The following is a 21,987-nucleotide window of genomic DNA, read 5'->3' on the forward strand; positions in this document are numbered from 1 at the left end:
CTCATCCAGTATGTGTCTTTTTCGTACTGGCTTCATTCAGTAGCACGATGGCCTCGGCAAAAGGTTCCCCGCTCGTAGCAGCTGGCGGAGTTTCCTTCTTTTAAAGGTCGAATGATAGTCCGTTGTCCATATGTACCGCGTTTTGTTTCTCTTCATCCGTCCGCGGACACCTGAGTTGCTCCCACATTTTAGCTTTTGTGACTAATGCTGCCGTGAACACAGGTGTGCAGGCGAGACCTGCTTTCACTTCTGGGCATCTGTGACGTTCTGAGGAGCCGCCATCCTGTTACCCGCGGTGGCTTTGCATTTTTCATTCACTCCGGCAGTGCCCAAGGATTCCAGTTTCTCCACATCCTTACCACACTTGTTGTTTTGGGTGGGTTTGGTTTTGTTTTGTTTTTGTTTGTTTGTTTGTAGTAGGTGTTCTTTTGGGTATGAGGTGGTATCTTGTCGTCTTGATTTGCATTTCCCTGATCATGACCGACACTGAGCTTCCTGCTTCACGCGCTCGCTCGTTGGCCGTTTGTATGTTGTGAGAAATACTATTCAGGGCTTGTTTTGCTGTTTTGTTGTTGTGGAGTTTTATTTATTTACTTATTCTGTGTAAGATTTGCAAATATCTTCTCCCATTCCGTAAATCACCCTTCTACTCTGTCGATGGTATCTTCGGATGTATATATTTTAATTTTCATGAAGTCCTGTTTGTTTCTTTTTTCTTTTGTTATGTGGGCCTTGGGTGTCATAACCCAAAAATTGCTGCCATACCCACTGTTGTGAAGCCCATGTTCTCTTCTAAGAGTTCTGTTGTTTTGGTCTTAGGTTTAGGTTCTCAATCCATTTTAAGTTAATTTTTGTATACGGTGTTAGGAAGGATTCAGCTTCATTCTTTTGCGTGTGGATATCTAGTTTTCCTGGCAGCATTTGTTGAAGAGACTGTCCTTTTCTCCATTGAAGAATGGTCTTGGCCCCCTTGTCAAAAATCATTTGACCAGGGGCACCTGGGTGGCTCAGTGGGTTAAAGCCTCTGCCTTCTGCTCGGGTCATGATCTCAGGGTCCTGGGATCAAGCCCTGCATCGGGCTCTCTGCTCAGTGGGGAGCCTGCTTCCTCCTCTCTCTCTCTCTCTCTCTCTCTCTCTCTCTCTGCCTCTCTGTCTACTTGTGATATCTGTCAAATAAATAAATAAAATCTTTTTTTTTAAGATTTTTAAAATGTATTTATTTGACAGAGATCACAAGTAGGCAGAGAGGCAGGCTGAGAGAGAGAGGAGAAAGCAGGCTCCCTGCTGAGCAGAGTCCTATGTGGGGCTCGATCCCAGGACCCTGAGATCATGACCCGAGCCGAAGGCAGAGGCTTTAACCCACTGAGCCACCCAGCGCCCTTAAATAAATAAAATCTTTATAAAAAAATCATTTGACTCTATATGCAAGAGTTTACTTCTGGACACTCTATTCTGTTCTCTCGGTCTATATCTTTTTTTATGCCAGGACTACACTGTTGATTACTGTAGCTTTTGTAGTAAGTTTTGAAATCAGGTAGTAGGAGTCTTCCAGTTTTTCTTCTTTTCCAAGATTATTTTGGCTCTTCGTGGTCCATTCATTCACCCAAATGGGTCAGGATAGGTGTTTCTATTTCTATGAGTGAAAAAAGTTATTAGGGGCGCCTGGGTGGCTCAGTGGGTTGGGCCGCTGCCTTCGGCTCGAGTCATGATCTCAGGGTCCTGGGATCGAGTCCCACATCGGGCTCTCTCTGCTCAGCAGGGAGCCTGCTTCCTCCCCTCTCTCTCTGCCTACTTGTAATCTCTCTCTGTCAAATAAATAAAATCTTTAAAAAAAAAGTTATTGGGATTTTGATAGTGATTGCATTAAATATGTAGATCACTTTGCATAGTATTCGTATTTGAGTAATACTGTCTTCTAATCCATGAGAATTGGATGGGTTTCTATTTATTCATATCTTCTTTAATTTCTTTCAGCAGTGTTTTGTAGTTTTCATTGTACAAGTCTTTCACTTCCTTAGTTAATTCCTAAATATTTATATATTTTTTTAAGATTTTTATTTTATTTATTTGATAGTGATCACAAGTGGGCAGAGAGGCAGGCAGAGAGAGAGAGAGGGAAGCCAGGCTCCCTGCTGAGCAGAGAGCCCAATGTGGGGCTCGATCCCAGGACCCTGGGATCATGAACTGAACTAAAGGCAGAGGCTTTAACCCACTGAGCCACCCAGGCGCCCCTACTTTTATTTTTGATGCTATTGAAAATCAAAAGCATTTGTCTAATTTCCTTTTCAGATTGTTCATTGTTTGTATGTAGAAGTGCAATTGATGTTTTGTGTACTGATCTTATTATCTTGCTACTTTGCCAAATTCACTTATTAGTTCTAACAGGTTTTTGGTGTGCTTGAGAGTTTTCTATATATAAGATCGTATCATCTACAGAGAATTTTACTTCTTCCTGTCTGGTTTGGACACCTCTTGTTTCTTTTTTCTTTCCTAATTGTTCTGGTTAGAACTTTCTGTATTATGTTAAGTAATGGTGAAAATGGTTAAGTCTGGTGAAAGCCAGCATCCTTACCTTGTTCCTCATCTTAGAGGAACGGCTTTCATCTTTCACCATTAGGTATGATAATCCCTGTGGGTTTTTCCTATGTTTCTTGTTATGTTGAGGTAGTTCCCTTCCATTCCTAGTTTGTTGAATGTTTTTATCATAAAAGGAGTGTTGAATTTTGTTGGAACCTTTTTCTGCCCCAGTTGAGACGGCAATCGGTTATTTCCTTCATAATGTTCATGTATCACACTGAGCATTTTTCTTGTGTTGACCCGTCCTTGCATTCCAAGAGTAAATCCCACTTGGCCCTTGCGTGTAATCCTTTTAATGTGCTGCAGAATTCTGTTGGCTAGTATTTATGTTGAGGAGTCTTATGTAATTATTCATAAGGAGTATTTGTAGTTTGTTTATTCTTATAGTGTATTTGTCTGACTTTGGTTTCAAGTAATGCTGGCCTCAGAATAATATTGAAAATATTCCTCTAATTTAGGGGGGAAGGGTCACAAGAATTGGTATTAGTTCAAATAGTTCAGTCAGTGTTCAGATAGTTCAGATGTTTGGTAGAATTCACCAATGAAGCCATTGGGTTCAGTGCTTTTCTTTTGGGGGCAGATTTTTTTTTTTTAAGATTTCATTTATTTATTTGACAGACAGAGATCGCAAGTAGGCAGAGAGGCAGGTAGAGAGAGAGGAGGAAGCAGGCTCCCTGTGGAGCAGAGAGCCCGACGCGGGACTCGATCCCAGGACCCTGGGATCATAACCTGAGCCGAAGGCAGAGGCTTTAACCCACTGAGCCACCCAGGCACCCTGGGGGCAGATTTTTTTATTACTGATTGAAATTCCTTAGTAATTATAGGTGTATTCAGGTATTCTGTTTCTTCATGATTTAATCTTGGTAGGTTTTTGTGTTTCTGCAGATTGGTCCATGTCCTCTAGATCATTCAATTTGTTGGTGTACCGTTTCTCATAGTACTCTTTTAATCCCTTTTGTTTTTCTTGTTTTAAAAAATATCTTATTTATTTGAGAGGTACCTCTGTTCCTCCCCCACTTGCCCGCTCTCTCTCTCTTTCTCTCTCTCTCTCTCTCTAGTTCTCTCAAGTAAATAAATAAAATCTTTTTTAAAAAAATCTTTTTTGAGAGAGAGGGAGAAAGAGTGTGAGTGCATGAACAGGGGGAAGGGCAGAGGAAGACAGAAAAACAAACCCCACCATGTGCAGGGACCCCAAGGCAGGGCTCAATCCCAGGACCCTAAGATCATGACCTGAGCCAGAGGCAGACATTTAACCAACTGAGCCACCCAAGAGTCCCAGTCTTTTTTATTCTGTAGAATCAGTAGTAATGCCCCATTTTCATTTCTGTTCTAGGAATTTGAGACTTCTTTCTTTCTTTTTTTCTTTTTCTCATCCAGCTAAAGTGTTGTCTATTTTGTTAACTTTGCAAAGAAGCAACTTTTGGGTTCACTGATTTTTCTCTACTCTGAGCCTATTCTCGGTTTCAGTTATCTCCACTCAGATCCTTTTTATTCCTTTTTCCTCTAGCTTTGGGTTTAGTTTGTTCTTCTTTCTGTAGTTCCCTAAGTCTTTAAGTCAGGTTGTTGCTTTGAGATCCTTCTTATTTCTAATGCTTATATTTCTAATATAAGCATTTATAGCTATTAATTTCCCTCTTAGCACAAATTTTATTGAATCCCAAAGGTTTTGGATGGTTGCAGTTTTCTTTCCATTCTTTCCATTCATCTCTGAATATTTTTATTTCCCTTGTGATTTCTTCTTTGATCCATTTTATGTTTCACAGTATGTTGTTTAGGGACATGGCACTGCATGGCGCTGTTGGTTAAGCATCTGACTCTTGGTTTCAGCTCAGGTCATGATCTCAGGGTTGTGAGATTGAGCCCTGTATCCAGCTCCATGCTCAGCACAGAGTCTGCTTGAATCTTTCCCGCTGCGTGCGTGTGTGTGTGTGTGTGTGTGTGTGTGCATGCTCTCTCTTTCTCTCTAAAATGAATAAATAAATCTTTTTAAAAAAGAAGTATGTTGTTTAGGTGCACCTGGGTGACTCAGTCATTTGCTGGGTGGAGAGTCTCCTTGGGATTCTTTCTCTCCCTCTGTCCCTCCCCCACACCTGTGCACACACTCTCTCAAATAAATGAATCTTTTTTTCTTTTAAGATGTTTAATTTTCAAAATTTTGTGAATTTTCCATTTTCCTTTGGTTACTCGTTTCTAACTTTATCTCATTGTGGTCAAAGAAGATACTTTGTAGTATATCTTTTTAAATCATTTGGGACTTAATTGTAGCTTAATATGTGCTGTATCCTGGAAGATGTTCCATGTACACTTGAAAGAATGTGTACTCTGTTGCTGGGTGGTATGTTCTATATATGTCTGTTAGACAAGTTGCTTTATTAGTGTGAAGCTCTATTTCCTTCTGTATTTTTTGTAAGATTTTATTTATTTATTTGACAGACAGAGATCACAAGTAGGCAGAGAGGCAGGCAAAGAGAAGGGGGAAGCAGGCCTCTGCTCAGCAGAGAGCCCAATGTGGAGCTTGATCCCAGGACCCTGAGATCATGACCTGAGCCAAAGACAGAGGCTTAACCCACTGAACCTCCCAGGCACCCTATTTCTTTCTGTTTTTTTAATCCATAAAGTCTATTTAGTCTGATATTAAGATAGGCACTCTTCCCTTCTGATTACTGTTTGCATAGAATATCTCTTTCTGTCCTTTCACTTTGTCCGTTTGTATCTAATGGAACTCTCTTATATATAACATATAGCTGAATCATAAGTTTGTATCCATTCTGGCAGTCTCTGTTTTTTGATTGTAGAGTTTAATCCATTTACATTTAAAATAATTACGATAATAGGCACCTTCTATCATTTCACTATTTTGTTTCTAGATGTCTTGTAGTTTTCTGTCCCTCATTTCCTGCATTACTGTCTTTTTCTGTATTCAGTTTTTATAGTGAAAAGTTTAGATTTCTTTCTCATTTATTTGACAGAGAGATCACAAATAGAGAGGCATTGGCGGGGGCGGGGGGGTGCAGGCCCCCTGCTGAGCAGAGAGCCCAATGTGGGGCTCTGTCCCAGGACCCTGATCATGATTCACTGAGCCAAAGGCAGAGGCTTAACGCACTGAGCCACCCATGCGCCCCCTTTTCTATATATTTAATATTGATTTTCTTTAAGGTCACCATGGGGGTTGTATGTAACATCTTAACATTACTAACACTTTAATTTGAATTTATACCAACTTAATTTTAGTGACACACGAAAACTCTGCTCCTTTGCAGTTCTAATCTTTTCAGGTGTTGATGTCACAAAATTACATCTTTATATGTTGTATACCCCAAAACATAAACTAATAATGTTTTAAATATAGTGTTCTCTTAAATTATGTAGAAAACAAGATTTGTAGTCACAAACCAAAGTTACAATAATAGTAGCTTTTACACTGATAATTTTTTTAAATTTAACTGTTTTAATCTCTTAAATCATGTAGAAAAAAATGTATTTATGAGCCTTTGCTGCAGTAGCACTTGGCTTTTCTAATTGCCCATGTGTTCACCTTTATTAAGATTTTTATTTCTCTGGGGGCGCCTGGGTGGCTCAGAGAGTTAAGCCGCTGCCTTCGGCTCAGGTCATGATCTCAGGGTCCTGGGATCGAGTCCCGCATTGGGTTCTCTGCTCAGCAGGGAGGCTGCTTCCCTCTCTCTCTCTCTCTCTGCCTGCCTCTCCATCTACTTGTGATTTCTCTCTTGTCAAATAAATAAATAAAATCTTTAAAAAAAAAAAAAGATTTTTATTTCTCTGTACAGCTTCACCTGCAGACCCCCTTGAGCACATCTTACAGAGGAAGGCTAGCAGTTGTGAACACTGTCGGCTTTTGTTTATTTGGCAATGTCCCGATTTCTCCTTCATTCTTGAAAGACAGCTTTGTCAGGTATAGGATTCTTGGTTGATAGTTTTTTGTTTGTTTGTTTTGTTTTGTTTTTTAAGCCCTTTGAATACATCAGCCCACTGCTGTCCTCAAAGTTTCTGGTAAGAAACCTGCAAATAATTTTATAGAGAGGATTGTAACAATTCACTTCTCCCAATGTTCTCTCTTTGGCTTTTGAAAATTTGAGTATAATTTGTCTCACTGCAAATCTCTCTTTCTTGGAGTTTATTGAACTTCTTGGATGTTTATATTCATATCTTCCACCAAATTTAGGAAGTTTGCAGTCATTCCAAAATTGTCTCTGCCCCTTCTTCTGTCTTCTCTTTCTGGGACTCCCTTAGTACTTCTGTCGGTCTGCTCAATGGTTTCACTTGGGCTTTGTTTACTTTTCTTTGGCCCTTTTTTTTTTCCTCCCCCCTGTTCCTCAGACTCAGTAATTCCATTATCCTATTTTCAGGTTCATTGATTCTTTTTCCAGCCTGATCCAGTTTGCCTTTGAATCCCTTTAATGAATTTTTAAATTTCAGTTATTACAGTTATCAACTTTAAGAAGAATTTATTTTGGTATCTTTTTAGGTTTTCTTTTCTCGTATTTTTATTTGTTCACACATTGTGTTCTTGACGATCTCCCTCTCTCTTTAATTCTTTTTTTTTTAAGATTTTATTTATTTTATTAAATTTTATTTATTTGACAGAGATTACAAGTGGGCAGAAAAGCAGGCAGAGAGAGAGGAGAAAGCAGGCTCCCCGCTGAGCAGAGAGCCTGATTCAGGGCTCGATCCCAGGACCCGGAGATCATGACCTGAGCCAAAGGCAGAGGCTTAACCCACTGAGCCACCCAGGTGCCCCACCATCTCTCTTTAATTCCTTGAGCATTTCTGAGACAGTTCTCCAAGTATTTGTCTAGTGTACCTGCCCTTGCGTCTTTTTCAGGGAAGGTTTCTGTCGATTTATTTATTTCCTTTGAATAGGCCATACTTTCCTGTCTCTGCATATGCCTTATGAGTCTTTCTTAAACACTGGATATTTGAATTTAATAATGTGATAACTCGGGACGCCTGGGTGGCTCAGTGGGATAAAGCCTCTGCCTTCAGCTCAGGTCATGATCCCGGGGTCCTGGGATGGAGCCCCTACATGGGGCTCTCTGCTTAGCAGGGAGGCTGCTTCCCTCTCTCTCTCTGCCTGCCTCTCTGCCTACTTGTGATCTCTGTCAAATGAATAAATAAAATCTTTAAAATTAATAATAATAATGTGATAACTCTGGGGTCCCCTGGGTGGCTCAGTCAGTTAAGTGTCTGACTCTTGGTTTTGGCTCAGGTCATGATCTCAGGTTCCTGAGATCAGGTCCCATGTCAGGCTCAGTGTGAAGTCTATTTGAGATTCTCTCCCTCCCTCTGCTCCTGTCCACTTGCTCTCATGAATGAATAAATAAAATAATGTGATAACTCTGAAGATTAGATTCTCTCCCTTTCCCAAGCATTGCTTTTTGGGAGGTTGTTAATTGTTTTGGGTTTGGTGGTGTTGTGTTTTTTGGATTTGTTTTTGGCTTTTTTACTATTTATGCTGTCTCTGTGCCTAGAATCAGCCTGAGGTGTCAACTTAAAGTCTCGGGTCTTTTCTGAGCCTTTCCCCAGGAATACATGGGTCACTTTCTAATCATACCCATGTATGTAGTTGTTGTTTCTTTTAACATCCTACTCTTTAATGTCTAGCTCTCGAAAGGGAAAAAAGCAAAAAATGATGGGGAGAAGGTGCCAGTCTTTTCAATCCCCCGGAAGTCATTTCAGCTTGAGGGGGAGGGGCTTGCAGCAGTAGCTACCCTCCTGTGTTTGCACCTCCGTGATCGAAGCGATCATCAGCAGTCAGAGCAGGGATCCCTCCCGATACCTGGAAGACAGGGTTCTCTCTGCCCGCCCTCCCCCTCTCGCTCCCACAAGCTGTGTGCAAGCTGCTCCAAGATCGTGTGCACAGCTGCCTGCCGCTTGGCCGGGCGTCGGAGCTGGATAGCTGCCGCTGTGCTCCTAGGAGTTGACATTGACCAAAATTAGCTGCCGTTTACCACCCAAGTCTTCCCCCGGAAGCTGTACGCCTACAACAGACTCCAGAGTTCCAGAATAGTTGTAGCAGACAGATTCAGCCAATGCAGTTGTTGTCCAGGAGGGAGAGAGAGATTCCTGGTGCTTCCTACTCCCCCATCTTCCCAGAATCCCAAAATTTCCATTTCTAATAAGTTCCAGGGTGATGCTGATGTTGCTGGTCCAAGGATTACACCGTAGCCACTGAACCGAATTCTTTTAATGTCCTTTCTCCAAGGCCCGAGTATACCATACAGGGTTTTTCTCCTCTGGATGCAATGTAGTGAATTAATTGTGCTTTTTACCTGAAAGAAGCAAGCGTCATTTTATTGATGTAATTTCTTGGTGAGGGGTGAGTTTGCTTTCTTTTTGCAGAAGATGGGCACGGTGGCCTATGGGCTAGTTCAGGGCCGGGAGCAGTGAGAGGCCCTGCAGGGGACGGAGACCTGTGCTGAGCTGAGGTAGGAGGGAGATGGACCTTGTTCAGCCCGGAGCTTGGTTGTTTCTCCTTCCTGTCCGGGAGCTCAGGTGATGACAAGGCCAGCTCTGCAGGTTGCTTCTCACCGGTGGTCTGTGTCACTCACATCTACCGACGCTTTTGATCCAGACGCTGTCTTCAGCCTTGATTCACACGCTAACCCTCCCAGCTCTGTGGGGTGGATAGTACTGTTAGGTAGGTTCGTGTTTGCCGTTTAAGGAAGCAGAGGTTAGGAATTGGCCAGGAGCACATAGAGGCGGCAGTGGGAGCATTTGCTAGCGGGTTGCTTAGGTTCCACAGCCTGCACACATGACCTTCTGTGGCCGTGCTTCGGATATTAGTCCCTTCCGGTATCAGTGATGACTGTATGTTAGAAAATTTAAAAGTGACCTTTTTTTTTTTTTTTTTTAAGTGTCATCTCCTTTAGCAGTCTGGAGATGGGATGGTTCTGGACCTGGTTAATAGAGTCGTCAGCAGTGTCACAGACGGTCCAGGTTCCCTCTGTCCTGTCGCTCTGCTGTCCTCAACAGCTTGGGCTTTGTCTTAAGAGCTGTCCCTTCCTGGTGCTAACAGGATTTCACCAGATCTCTTCATCCCACTGACCGGCAGAGTGAGCAGCCTGTTCCTGCCTCTTGTCCCGGTTAAAGAGAGGTGAAACTTTCCTGGAAGTTCCTTAACCTGCGGCTTCCCTACCAGGAGCGCTTGCTACACCCATTCGTAAATGGCCACCACTGACTGGGGTTTACCTCCTGTCCCTCAGGGCGGGGAGGGCCTGGAGCAGAAGTGTGGGGAGCTGATCCAGCTTCTTCAGTCAGAAGGGCCTCCAGCGGAAACTGCTGCGGGGTGGGGGGGGGGGCGACTGACGGATGAGCCACAGTCGTCCCCTCCAGTTAGCAGGGAGACCTCGCTTCTGAACGTCCTCTGTGGCACGGACACGGGTACAGTCAGGGGCTGTTCAGAATGCTGCCAGCGGTCCTTGGTTTACTCCAGCCACGGAGTAATCTTTTGTTTCCGGATCCTCAGCAGGAGGATCTTCTCTCAGAAGACCTCCAGGACGTGGGTCTTCTGAGAGAAAGGCAGAGCTCGCGGAGGACATGGCTTACGGCCCTCTTCCTGCCCCCTTGTCTTTGGAGGATGCCGGGGCCGGTCATTTTGGATGGGCTCTGACCTGGAGCAAGAACTTCCGCTCCGGGTGCCTCGGGCACCTCATCTGTGGAAGGGGGAAGCTTCCAGGACCGAATGACTGGGTTTATGGCTCTGGCACACGGCGACACCCGTGGCATGGCAAGGCCCCGAGGTGGTGCTGTGGCTGGCCCTGGTGTGGGTTTAGCGGCGATCTGCGTTAGGGAAACTCGGTCCAGGTGAGCTTTACTCCCACTGGAGCCACACTGACTTCTGGGCCCCCAGCTGGGCTCTGCCTTCGCATGAGAAAGGGGGAGAAGAGCACCCTTTGGGCTTACTGCCCCCTGGAGGGTGCCGGCCCCGGCAGGGAGGCCTTCTCCACAAGCACACCGGCTGAGGGAGCACTTTGGTATTATTTTTCCTAGAATCAGGAGCAAGCATCTGTATCACTCAGGTGGCTTCATCTGGGTGTGCCTCGGCCACCAGAAGGATTTGCAGCCTCCCTCAGTAGGGCCGATTTGGCTGAATTTTACAAATAATGATTATTGTTGCTAGGTCACATTTCGCATGCCGACAGGACTGAGCGATCACAGGGATGATAGAGATGTGCCCCACTTTAAGAAAACCTGCCCATATAAGGAGGAACATCTCAATTACGGAATAATGTCTCACTTAGCCAGAAATTTGTGGCAGGTTTCCTAGTGCATTTAAAATAGGATTTGTGTGTAAAAATACCATTTGCACACAGGAGCCCATCTTTTCTGAAGAGAGACATATACTTGTATTGGGCATTTGGGATAAGTAGAACAAAAATAAAATCTTACAAATACAAGAACTAGAAACCAAATTCCACTTTTAATTCTAAAAGGTTTATATATAACTCTACTATCTTACCCTCTCCTCCCACCCCAGACTTCCACAGCAGAAATAAATGGGCAAGATCTGGCATTTTAAGAAGCGGGAGGAATGAGGAAAGGACGGGCAAGCACGTGTGTGGGCGGGCGGACGGCAGGAGCACCAGGGACCGGTCTGGGCGGGCGGACGGCAGGAGCACCAGGGACCGGTCTGGGTGCCCCACCCCACCCCATTGCCTTGTGCTGTTGGATCTATTTGTGGCCATTTACGAGGCCTGGCCTAGCTCGTCTCTGCTGGATCCTTTCCACGGTGCGGTCAGTGAGTGGCGGTTCGCAGCGGACCGGCCCAGCCCCCCACCGCCGACCTGTAACCACAGAGACGAGCTGGGGTGTGCCGGTCGGGGCTGAGGGAGGGCCTGGAGGAGAGGGCTGGATTCTGGGATGCTGACGTGCCACACTTCTTTCTTTTCAGAAATGTTCCCACTGCCAGGAGGCAGGTGCCACCTTGGGCTGTTACAACAAAGGCTGTTCCTTCCGATACCACTACCCGTGTGCCATTGACGCAGGTAAGATGGGGCCACGGCCCTCGTCCAGAGCGTCCTAAGGCTGGGACGGTCACTTTGACTCTCTGTGCCTTCTTTCCTTTATCATTCTTTTGCGTCTCTTCTGACCCCGTTCTGTGTGTGGTTCTACAGGAATGCAGAGAGGATAATAAAAAGGAGTGAAACAGGGTCATAATAACAGTTTTATTTGTATAATTCACACATGATTCACTCTTCAGGTGTACAGTCCAGTGGGTTTGAGTTAGTACACTCACAGAGTCGTGCACCCGTCACCGCAGTCCATTTTAGGACATATTCGTCACCTCGTAAATTCCTACCCATTAGTGGCCACTCCCCCTCCACCCACCCAAGTCCCTGGCGACCACTGACCTACTTCATATCTTGATGGATTTGCCTGCTCTGGGCACTTCCTGTAAGTGGGATCGCACAGTAGGTGTTCCTTAGGACGCCGGCATCTGTGGCTTCACGTCGCACTTTTCCAGGTTCGTCCGTGTCGCAGCAGACATGAGGCTTCATTTTTATTGTCCAACAGTGTCTCGGGCACGCCATACGTTACAGACCGCTCATCAGTCCGTGCACGTTGAGATTGTTTTCTCCTTTTTGATTATTATGAATAATGCTGCAGTGCACACTCCCAAGTCTTTCTGTAGATCGAATGTTTTCACTTCCTTTGGGTTTAAACCTGGGAGTGGAATTACTGGGTCGTGTGGTAACTTTGCAGCAGGACGGTCAGACTTTCCCCACGTGACTTTCCCGTCCTTCCAGCAGAGTAGGAGGGCTTCGGTCTCCACATCCTCACCGGCGCCTGCCGTTACCTGCCTCTTGTGTCCCCGCCACCCCAGCATCTCATGGTGATTGGAGCATTTCCCTGGTGGCTGATGACGGCTGGCGTCTGCGTGAAGTTCAGTTCATCCATTTTTTTCTTTTGTTGTTTTTGCTTTTCATGGCCTGTTCCTTTTTCTTACGTCTAAGAAACTGTTGCCTAATCCAAAAAATCACAAAGATTTATGCCTGTGTTTTCTCCTCGCAGAACTTGTCTCTTACATGGGTCTTTGATCCACTTTGAGTTAATTTTTATATATGGTATGAAATAGGACTCCAGTTCCCTCTTTTTTTTTTTTTTTTTTTTTTAAGACTTTATTTGACAGAGACAGAGCAGAAGCAAGGGGAAGCAGCAGGCAGAGGGAAAGGGAGGAGCAGGCTTCCCGCCGAGCAGGGAGCCTGATGTGGGACGCAATCCCAGGAAGCTGGGATCGTGACCTGAGCTGAAGGCAGACGCTTAACCCGCTGAGCCACCCAGGCGCCCACTTCACTCTTTTGTACGTGGATTCCAGTGTCTTAGGGCCATTTGTAGAAAAGATTACTTTTTCCTCATTGAATGATCTCGGGACCTTTGTCAAAAACCAGTGGACCATAGGTGTGTGGGCTGATTTCTGAACTTTGTCCAGTCCCACACTGTCTTGATTACTGGAACTCTGTAGTAGATTCTGAAATTGGAAAGTATGAGTATTCTGAATATTCCTTTTGTCAAGATTGTTTTGGCTGTTCTGGGTCCTTGGCTACTTCATATGAATTTTAAGATCAGCTGGTCTGTTTCTATTTAAAAAAAAAAAAAAAACCCAAACAGCAATTAAAACTCTAACGATTGCACTGAGTCTGCAGGTGCAGCAGGGCAGTCTTACCATCGTAACAAAGTCTTCCAGCCCATGGCCAGGCAGCGTCTCTGCCTTTGTCTCATTCTTGAATTTCAATCAACAGCGTTTTGTAGTTTTCAGAGTGTAAGTTTTGCGCCTGTTCATTAAACTTGTTCTGAAGTATTTTATTATTTTTAGTGTGATTGTGAATGCGGTTGTTTTCCTAATTTAGTTTTCAGATGGTTTGTTGTGAACATATAGAAAAACAATTGATTTCGTGTATTGATCTTGTATCCTGCAGCTTTGCTCAGCTCATTGATTAGTTCTAATAGTTTTTTAATGGATTTCTATGTACAAGATTTGTCATCTGCAAATGGGTAGTTTCACTTCTTTTCCAGTCAGATGCCTTTCATTTCTTTTTCTTGCCTAATTGTCTTGGCTAGAACTTCTAACGTAACGCTGGGTAGCCGCGGCAAGAGCTGACATCCTTGCCTTGTTTCTGACCCAGTAAGTGTGGTGATAGCTGGGGGGGGGGGGGGTTCGCAGATGTTCTTGACGCAGCTGAGGAAGTTCCCTGTCTTCCTGCTTTGCTGAGTGTTTTTATCTCTCAACCACGGCTTTTGCATCCTACCATCTTTTCCCTGTCTGTTGAGATGATCAGAGTAGTGTTTCGCAGTATCATGACTGTTGAAAGAAGGGGATACTCTTGTCCATAAAGTTCCATCCAGTGAATGAATGATGGGGAACCCTTAAATTTTGACTTTGAGCTTTAGCCTCAGAATGTCCTCTCTCCCCGTCTAGAGTCTTACCCTTTCAGTGGACGTTTTCACCAGTTCCTTTCTGAGCACATGTCTCCCCTCACCGGCCCTCCTAGTACTTTCATTCAGGAAGGAGGGGGAGAAGGGTAGGGAACATCAGCGAGGGTCCAGCCAGTGGCAGGGAGCAGGTTACCGCTAAGTGCTTGAGAGAGAAGCGGGGAGGGCTTGGCCGTCCAGGTGTGGGAAGCAGGTACAGAGGCGTAAGCTCAGAGTGGGATCTGACAGGTGGGAGAGGGGAGTCGGGTTCATCCGGGCCACCCTTCCTTCCCGGGAAGTCACTCGAGCTACATGTCCTTCTTGGTCCTCCTTTCCCTGCCTTTCTGTTCTCTTTCCAAGTTTCCATAGGAGGCACAGCTGAAGGACTGGAAAAATACAGAAAGATAACGCTTAGTACGCCACAGTTCGATTCTCACAAAAGTGTGTGTTTGCACTTGCTGAAGAGCAGACGGTGGCCAGGGCGCTGTATGGCCAGAGGGAGTAAGAAGAGAGCCTTGAAATGTCAGTTCAGGGAGTTTGGGTTTTAGTCTGTCCCTTTCCGCTCTCTTTCTTCCCCAACATGTTTCTGCGCTGCGTCTGAGCTGTAATTCACCGAGTCGTGGTCTGGCACATTCCATCATGCAGCCGCTCTGTCCTCTCTCTCACACACTCTTCCTCGCTCTCAACAGCCAGCCCTTGCCATTTCTCTTTTTCATGGCATTGCCCTGAATTCTTTTTTCTAGTTTAAACTTCATGATATTTTTTTAAAGATTTTATTTATTTACTTGATAGACAGAGATCACAAGTAGGCAGAGAAGCAGGCGGGGGGGCGGGGGAAGCAGGCTCCCTGCTGAGCAGAGAGCCCGACTCCATCCCAGGACCATGGGATCATGACCTGACCCAAAGGCAGAGGCTTTAACCCACTGAGCCACCCAGGCGCCCCTAAGCCTCATGATTTTTTTTTTTTTTTTAAGATTTTATTTATTAATTTGACAGAGAGAAATCACAAGTAGACAGAGAGGCAGCCAGAGAGAGAGAGAGGGAATCAGGCTCTCTGCCGAGCAGAGAGCCCGATACGGGACTCGATCCCAGGACTCCGAGATCATGACCCGAGCCGAAGGCAGCGGCTTAACCCACTGAGCCACCCAGGCGCCCCAGCCTCATGATTTTTAAATGAAGATGTTTAAGTATTGAGTTTGTAGCAGTTATTTATAATTTTATGCAAGGCTTGGCTCTCGCAGTCAGCGGCCTGATAAGAGGTGGTCTGCACTGAGGCTTTGCTCAGAAACATCCGGTGAGCGGCAGGCAGGTAACCTCATCTCGTCCGCTGCCCCCTTCCCCCTGTGAGTGCACCCCCATCTGCATAATGGGGCACCAGCCAGTTTGGGGACCAGGCTCCTGGCAGTTTCTTGAGGGATTCACAGTGCTGCTCAGGAGGAGCCTCTGCCGCAACAGGAGTGTTCAGGATCCGCGCACTCCAGCACAGTCGCCACAAGCCTTGTGTACCACTGAGTGTTTCAAGTGTGGCTCTTTGGGAATGAGGGACTGAATTTTTGTTTGACTTTGTTGTATTTAAACTTAATTATCTGTCCGAGTGTGGCTAGGAGCTGGAAAGCACGGGCTTAGCCCCACCTTGATCAAGCTCAGGCCGTGGGGATGGGGTTCTCGGGGAAAAGCATGGGGCTCTGCCTCCCCTCCAGAGAGAGCTTGCTCAGTCAGCCGCTTACCGGTGAGGGTTAGTAAGCCCTGTTGGTCACTCTCTGTCTGCGCCTGTCTTGTGTGGCCTGCCCAAGTGACTGGGTCACATGTGTATTTGGCAGAAGTTGGTAGCCAAGTATCCAGTGAGAGGAAGGCTGCCTGGGTCGGAGGGGTGCGGGCTCAGGCAGGCCCTCAGCCCCCCGGCTTTGCTGCCCCAGCGGCTGCCTGCTCTGCTGCTCCATCTAGAAATACAGGACCAAGGAAGTAGCACTACAAGGTGACTGTGTCTTGGGCATTTATCAATCTTTCTGATGCCCGGAGTCCCAGTGACCCAGAAGTCTGAACTGCTCTGTGGGACGGATGCTTATGTTTAGGGTCTTCTCGGGAGTTCTCTTCTTGATACCATGGATCTTGTGTCCAGGAAGGGTGTTCATTGATTGACATCCTAAATAAATAAATGAGTCCCTGAGTTTGAGAGCTCCTCATCTCTGCGTGGAGTAAGGAACAGATTAAATGTCCATCTTTGCTCTGCTGCTAACCGCCCAAACCTCAGGGAGCTGTTCAAGTCTCAGGGGGAACTCTAACTGCTGGGGCAGCTCCATGGAAACAGGATCGTTTCCGCTGAGGGTCTGTGGCTGCTGCAGCCCCCCCACCCCCGGCCTGTTCCTGCATTCGTGACGTCACGGTCAGCCGCCCCATGCTGCGCAGGTCGCAGGGGCAGACTGTGGCTTGGGGAAATGAAGTGACAGGAACGTGAGCCCTGGTTCTAAAAACGTGATGTATTCGTGCAACGAGCCACAGCAATCAAGACCAAAGGAAAAAAGAGCCACAGCCACATGTTAGTAAGTACTGTGCACGAGGAATGCAGCCTGGAGGGGTTTCTCTTACCCTCAGGAGGAGGCCCAGCGGGGACGCGCTCTCTGCAGCCACCCCTGCTGCTCACTGCAGACTCTGATGTGGACGCGGTGGGTTCAGGCCCCCTGGGGTTATAAAAGGACTGGTGTCCGGCCCTTTCCCGGAGAGGCCTCCGCTCTGCACCCCAGGACCAGTGCCTGGGCTTGACTGGCTCTGATGGTCCCCTCGCAGGTCCCTAAGTCCCAGGGTGATCAGGCCAATCTAAGCACCAGCCGTAGCTCTGGGAGAGTTTGCAGACGAGCTGGAGACGGCGGGCGGCGGGGGGCTGGCAGGTCCGAGCCCAGCAGCCCTCCCCTCTCCCATCTCCCCCGCCTCGAGCTTAGTGCCTCCGGCCCAGGGAAGGTGTGGCCGCACGCGGGTGCAGGCAGCTCCGAGTCTCTTGTTGTGAGGAGAGCGGTGAGGTCCACTGTGCAGTTCAGCGAAGTGCAGGGAGGGGAGTGCATCCTCCGCCGGGTGCGGTGTGCGCGTCAGGAGCTGTCTGGTGGACAGGACAACCCTGTGAGTCGTTCCCAGCAGGTGTGATGCCCCAGCACGCCGTTTCCTTGACTTCACTGTATGGAAGTGCTGACCGGCCCTCCGGCCAGTGTGGGATATGGCCAGAGGCTTGAGGAAATCCCAGCGCCAGGCGGGCCAGCTGTGTAGGGCAGGCGCCCGTTCAGTGACCTCGGGCGGGGCCCCACCGAGCCTCTCACCGCTCTTGTGCTCCTCGCAGCAAGGCCGGGGTCAGGGCAGCCGAGCAGGGGCTCCCTGGGCCCTTGCGGGTGGCTAAGCTCTCTGGCCACGGTTCTCGCCCTGCCAGGAGCGTGAGTTGCGGTTCCTGATGGCTGCGGACACGTCGAGGACGGATGGGAGCCCTGGTCTGCAGTCTTGTGCTGGAGGCCCTCATCCGAGGTGGCCGTGGTCTCTGGCAGATTTGTTTAGGAGACTCCCCTTTCCAGAAGTGCCTGACGTTAGCTCCAATTGCCTTCGGTGCACACTTACGTTGTCTTACTTCTTTTCTGCTTTCTAACTTAGAGGGAGCATGTCTCCTAACTTCAGACGAGTTTCACTAATGGTCGGTCACAGCTGGCCGCTCCTCCGTGGCTGGGCGGGGAGCTGAGCCACCGCTGCCTTTCCCATGGCACCTTTTCCAGCTAATGCGGTCCCCCCTTCTCATTTCTCTGATGCCCTGTGGCATAAAGGTGGCTGAGCCCCACAGGGGCTCTGCGGTTTCTCTGGCCCAGACTAGAGACTGCCAGCAAGCAGTGCTGCCAAAGCCCAGGTAAGGAGCGAGTGCTTCCTGCGCTCCGGTCCCCTGGCCCCTGCTGTTCATAAGCTCTCCGGCAGATTGGAGCAGCAGGGGCCTTGGTCACGCCATGTACTTGTGGGTTTTAAATTAACACATTTCATTTACTGCCATGCTATTTGCTTGCGGGGGGGGAGGGCTTGGGGGTTAGCTGGACTTGCTGGGCTCCTGTGCCTGGAGGCCGGCCCTGGGGGCAGAGAGGCCGCCTTCCCACTGCTGGGTATTCAGGGGCTCCAGAGGGAGGCCACGATGGGACAGGCCCAGCCCAGTTATGAAAGGGTCTTTTTCCATTTGTTTAAGATACAAAGGACCTCAGAAGTTCTCGTTTGTGTGTTCCCTTGCTTATTCCTCTATCCTGTGAAATCTGCGGATACACAGGCTGCTAATCCGGACCTCAGTTTAAACCGGAGTTAAATCGTACATTTAACAAGGCTAAGTACCATGGCTGCTTCCCGCCACGGTGCCCGGGAGCTCTCTGAGAATGTGTGATCAATATTTATTAACATTCTGCCACCGCATCTTGCACCAGTGACCTGGCTGTCGCTCTCCGGGAGCTGCGGTGTGCAGAGTGAATTCATTAATTAGATTTCCTCGCCCTGCTCCACACACCACCCTTGTGCCACGGAGCTCAGCACACCTGGAGGCGGACGCGTGTCCTTGCTGTCAGCGAGGATGCTGTCACCACGTTAAAAGTTGGAATGAATCATTTTCCTTCAAGGATTAGTAACCCCCTCATGGGATTTCATTTTCCCCTGAAGCATTTAGTGTGGATTATGTGGCTCATGTTGGGAACTTCTCCCGTGTCTCCATGGGTCGTCCGGCAAAGGTGGCAGCCGGGCTCTGGACGGAGGAGAGAGGTGCCCCCAGGTGTGTGGTGTTGCTATGAGGAAGCTTTGGCTCGGGCCTGCTGGAACGGGCTTAGCCGAGAATCAGGGATTTTAAAAATAACATTTATTGGAGATGGTTTCTGTTAGTGTAATTGTGGAAATACATAAAAAAATAATAATAATAAAGTCACCTATAGTCTTGCTAGCCAAAGAGAACCACGGGGTAAGTTTCCTTTGTCTTGTTTTTCGTGCACATAACACATTTTGATAAAACGAGGACTGTACTTCTATATTACGTAAACTGGTTTTCAGGCCATTCTGTGTCATGAGTGTTTCCCCGTACCATTAACTGTTGTGAAGCATTAAAATGTTAAGGGACTGATGCTCCCATCATGTTGCAGTACCGTAGTTCATTTGGGGGCGTCTCTGATGTTTCAGAAATCACAGTGTGGGGGCCTCTTACCTCCCTGTCTGACACTGTCAGTCCTGGCTAGTGTGGCCCCCCTCACCCCGGGCTGTACCACCCGCCGGCTTGGTCTGACTGTGCCTATCTGTCTTACAGATTGTTTGCTCCATGAGGAGAACTTCTCGGTGAGGTGCCCCAAGCACAAGGTGAGTCAGTGCACGTGGCCCCCGCAGGCCTGGGGCGGGGGTGTTCCTCACGGTCTACAGACCATACACAGGAGGCCGCCGCCTGCTCTTGGCCCTGAGAGAGTGGAGAGGCCCGGTGCTGGAGGGAGCCCTGCACCCCAGGGTGGCCCCCACGTGCTGTGGTGGGAGTCTGGGAGAACCGTGGGGGAGCGGAAGGTATTTGTGGATTGTTAAGAGAAATTCAAAGAGCAAACTCAATACAAGCTGATTTCCATTTTAGTTTAGTGGACCCCCAGTTCCCAGTTGGCACGAGGTAAGCCCGTAGGCCTTGATACATAATCAGAGGCATTTTCCCCGACTAAAAGAAATAAGAATTGACCCCACGGTTCTGCGGGAGAAACTCAGGCCTTTCTAGGCTTGACCTCAGCAGAAGTGACCGGTGGTGCAGCTGGTGGGGGCTGCCGCCTGATTTCCCCAGTAATTCAAGAGGTGGTCTGTTGGTGTGACCCTTTCTATGAAAGGATGGAAGATAAGGGGCGCCTGGGCTGTCGCTGACCTAGCACGTGGGGCAGGGAGGGTCGGAGAAGGCAGCCCCGCCAAGGATGGGGGCCGCCCAGCTGGTCTGGCGCCACCTGGCGTTTACTGTGGCGGTTGCGCTCCTCTGGCTGAGGTCACACTGACACCTGGTGGTCATGGGTCGCTCCCAGGCCCCGTGCTCCAACTGGGGCCAAACATGAGCCTGAAAAGCGGTCTTCCTGAGGGGTCTGCCCCCAAAACGCGTCGGAAAGATGCTCGCTTATGCTTCTCTTTAAAAATTATTTTCAGAGATGGACCACAGGATCTTATAGTATTCTCTTTTAATTTACATGTTTTTAGTTTTAAAACTTCTCTTTTTTAATGGTCACATTTTGCCTTGGAAAACCCTGTCTGAATATCTCCTGTTTGTCATTCAATACTGACTCTCTGCTTTTTCTTTCCTTTTCCGTGTGCCATTCCTCTCCTTGCCTCTGCCCTCCCTGACCCCCGCACTGTTCTTCTGTCCCTCCTGTCTCGTCTCCTTGGCTTTGCCGGCGGCAGCCTCCCCTCCCGTTCCCCCTCCCCCCACTGCAGAACAAGACAGCGAAAGGCAGCCTCAGCACAGAGCAGTCGGAGCGGGGGTGAGGGGGGCAGTGTGCTCGTGGGAGTGGAAAGTACAGCAAGCACAGGTGAGTCGGGGCCGCACCCCTGCCAGAGTCCCAGTGGGTGTCGCGGCCTCTGCCCTCCTGCTTGCCCCAGGCCAGGCTGCGCCACCGGCCTCTAACCGCGTGAATTGCCGAAACCGGGTGGATTGAGTGTTTCTCCGACTGTCATTGAGCTCCCAGGAATGCCCGTGGAGACATGTTTGAGGCTGAGTTCACGGTGACTGAGCGGAGGTCAGGCTTGTGTGTGGCGCTCTCGAAGGCTTCTGGGACAGAGCCCGCCAGCAGCCCACCCTCTGTCCCCGGCTCAGAAATGCTTCTAGCCAGTGGGCTGTCCTTTCCAGTTTACTCCCTATCTGTAAAGCTTGTGGTGGCTCTTCTTTGAAAAGCAAAACATTCCTCAGTTTTGTTCTTTGAAATCTTTTCCCCAAAGTACTATGATGGACTCCTCTGCACAGAAGTACAAAGGGAAGGGAAATCCCCTCAAAGATTTAGGGGACTTTAGCATCCAATTTTACTCTTAAAAAAAACTCAAGAGATTGAGCTGTGCTTTTTGTGAGTGTGTCTGGGCTTGTGGTCAGGGCGGCGGCAGCGCGCGTCTGTAGAAGCGGGATTAGTGGACTGACGTCCCCAGAGGCAGCGCGCCTCCCCTGCTCCCTGCTTGCTCGGCCCTGCCCCTCCCCCCAACAGAGTCATGAGGGTTGAAGAAAATAGACCATAAAGAGAAAAAAAAAAAAGAGAGAGAGAAGAAAAGAAAAGCCAAGATGTAACTTGAAGCACTTGGTCCTCGGGGATGGGGTGGGGGGACCAGTTGTCTCAGAAACATTCATTAAGGGATTATTTCTCTACAAGTGAAGGGCTTCTGTGTTTACTCCAGGCGCCCGAGAGCCACACACAGACGTGCTAGAGTCCACGGCACGTTCCCTCCCCGTGACAACCAGCAGGTTCCACCTTGCTCTGCAATACCTACCAGTCACTTGAGGAGAAAATAATTCCTCTCAGACGGTTGCACTTTTTCTCCTTTGAGAAGTCCTCTGTTTCTTCGGAGGGTCCCAGTGCTGAATTCCAGAGGAGCCCGCTGTGCTCTGCTGTGTGAGGCCGTGGGGCCGTAGAGAGGCCTGTCCGGCTTTCTCCAGGGGGGCTGTCGAGTAAGGCCTCTGCGGTCGTGCCTTTCTTTTCTCTTCCTCTTCCAAGACAGGGGTTGGGAGTGGAAGGGCAGGTGGTCGGGTCCCAGGAGTCCAATGAGCAAGCTGGGAGCAGCAGCGGCCACTGGATTTCCGGAACACACCGGGGCCTGCCGGCTCCTGCACGCCTTTCCCCCAAGCAGCCCTCAGCGCACAACAGCAGTCTGGACGGTTCTCCAGCATGTTTCTCTTGGCCTTTGTTTCGTGCCGGGGCTCTGCCTTCCTCCCGTCAATTCCTCTGGCTGATGGGTAGAGCCTTGTGCTGTGGGGGCCGCAAGGAACATTCCTGACAGTGTCCTGGCGAC

At 48.3% G+C, this 21,987-nt stretch overlaps 1 protein-coding gene across 4 annotated transcripts in view; it reads left to right on the top strand.

Moving 5' to 3' along the window:
• The window catches only part of TCF20 (transcription factor 20), a 171,193-nt gene that overhangs the window by 144,224 nt on the left and 4,982 nt on the right, over positions 1-21,987 (top strand). For 3 of the 4 annotated variants that reach the window (XM_045083767.1, XM_045083766.1, XM_013045119.2), the window contains exons 3-5: positions 11,486-11,579; positions 19,292-19,341; positions 20,398-20,525. In XM_045083767.1, coding sequence (XP_044939702.1) covers positions 11,486-11,579; positions 19,292-19,341; positions 20,398-20,481 — 228 coding nt within the window. In that variant the 3' untranslated portion in view covers positions 20,482-20,525. The remainder of the gene's footprint in view (positions 1-11,485; positions 11,580-19,291; positions 19,342-20,397; positions 20,526-21,987) is intronic. The other variant, XM_045083768.1, reaches the window with a different exon arrangement.

The sequence above is a fragment of the Mustela putorius genome, unplaced genomic scaffold (assembly GCF_011764305.1).
Source record: "Mustela putorius furo isolate JIRA1106 unplaced genomic scaffold, ASM1176430v1.1 tig00000738_pilon_pilon_pilon, whole genome shotgun sequence".
Taxonomy (NCBI): domain Eukaryota; kingdom Metazoa; phylum Chordata; class Mammalia; order Carnivora; family Mustelidae; genus Mustela; species Mustela putorius.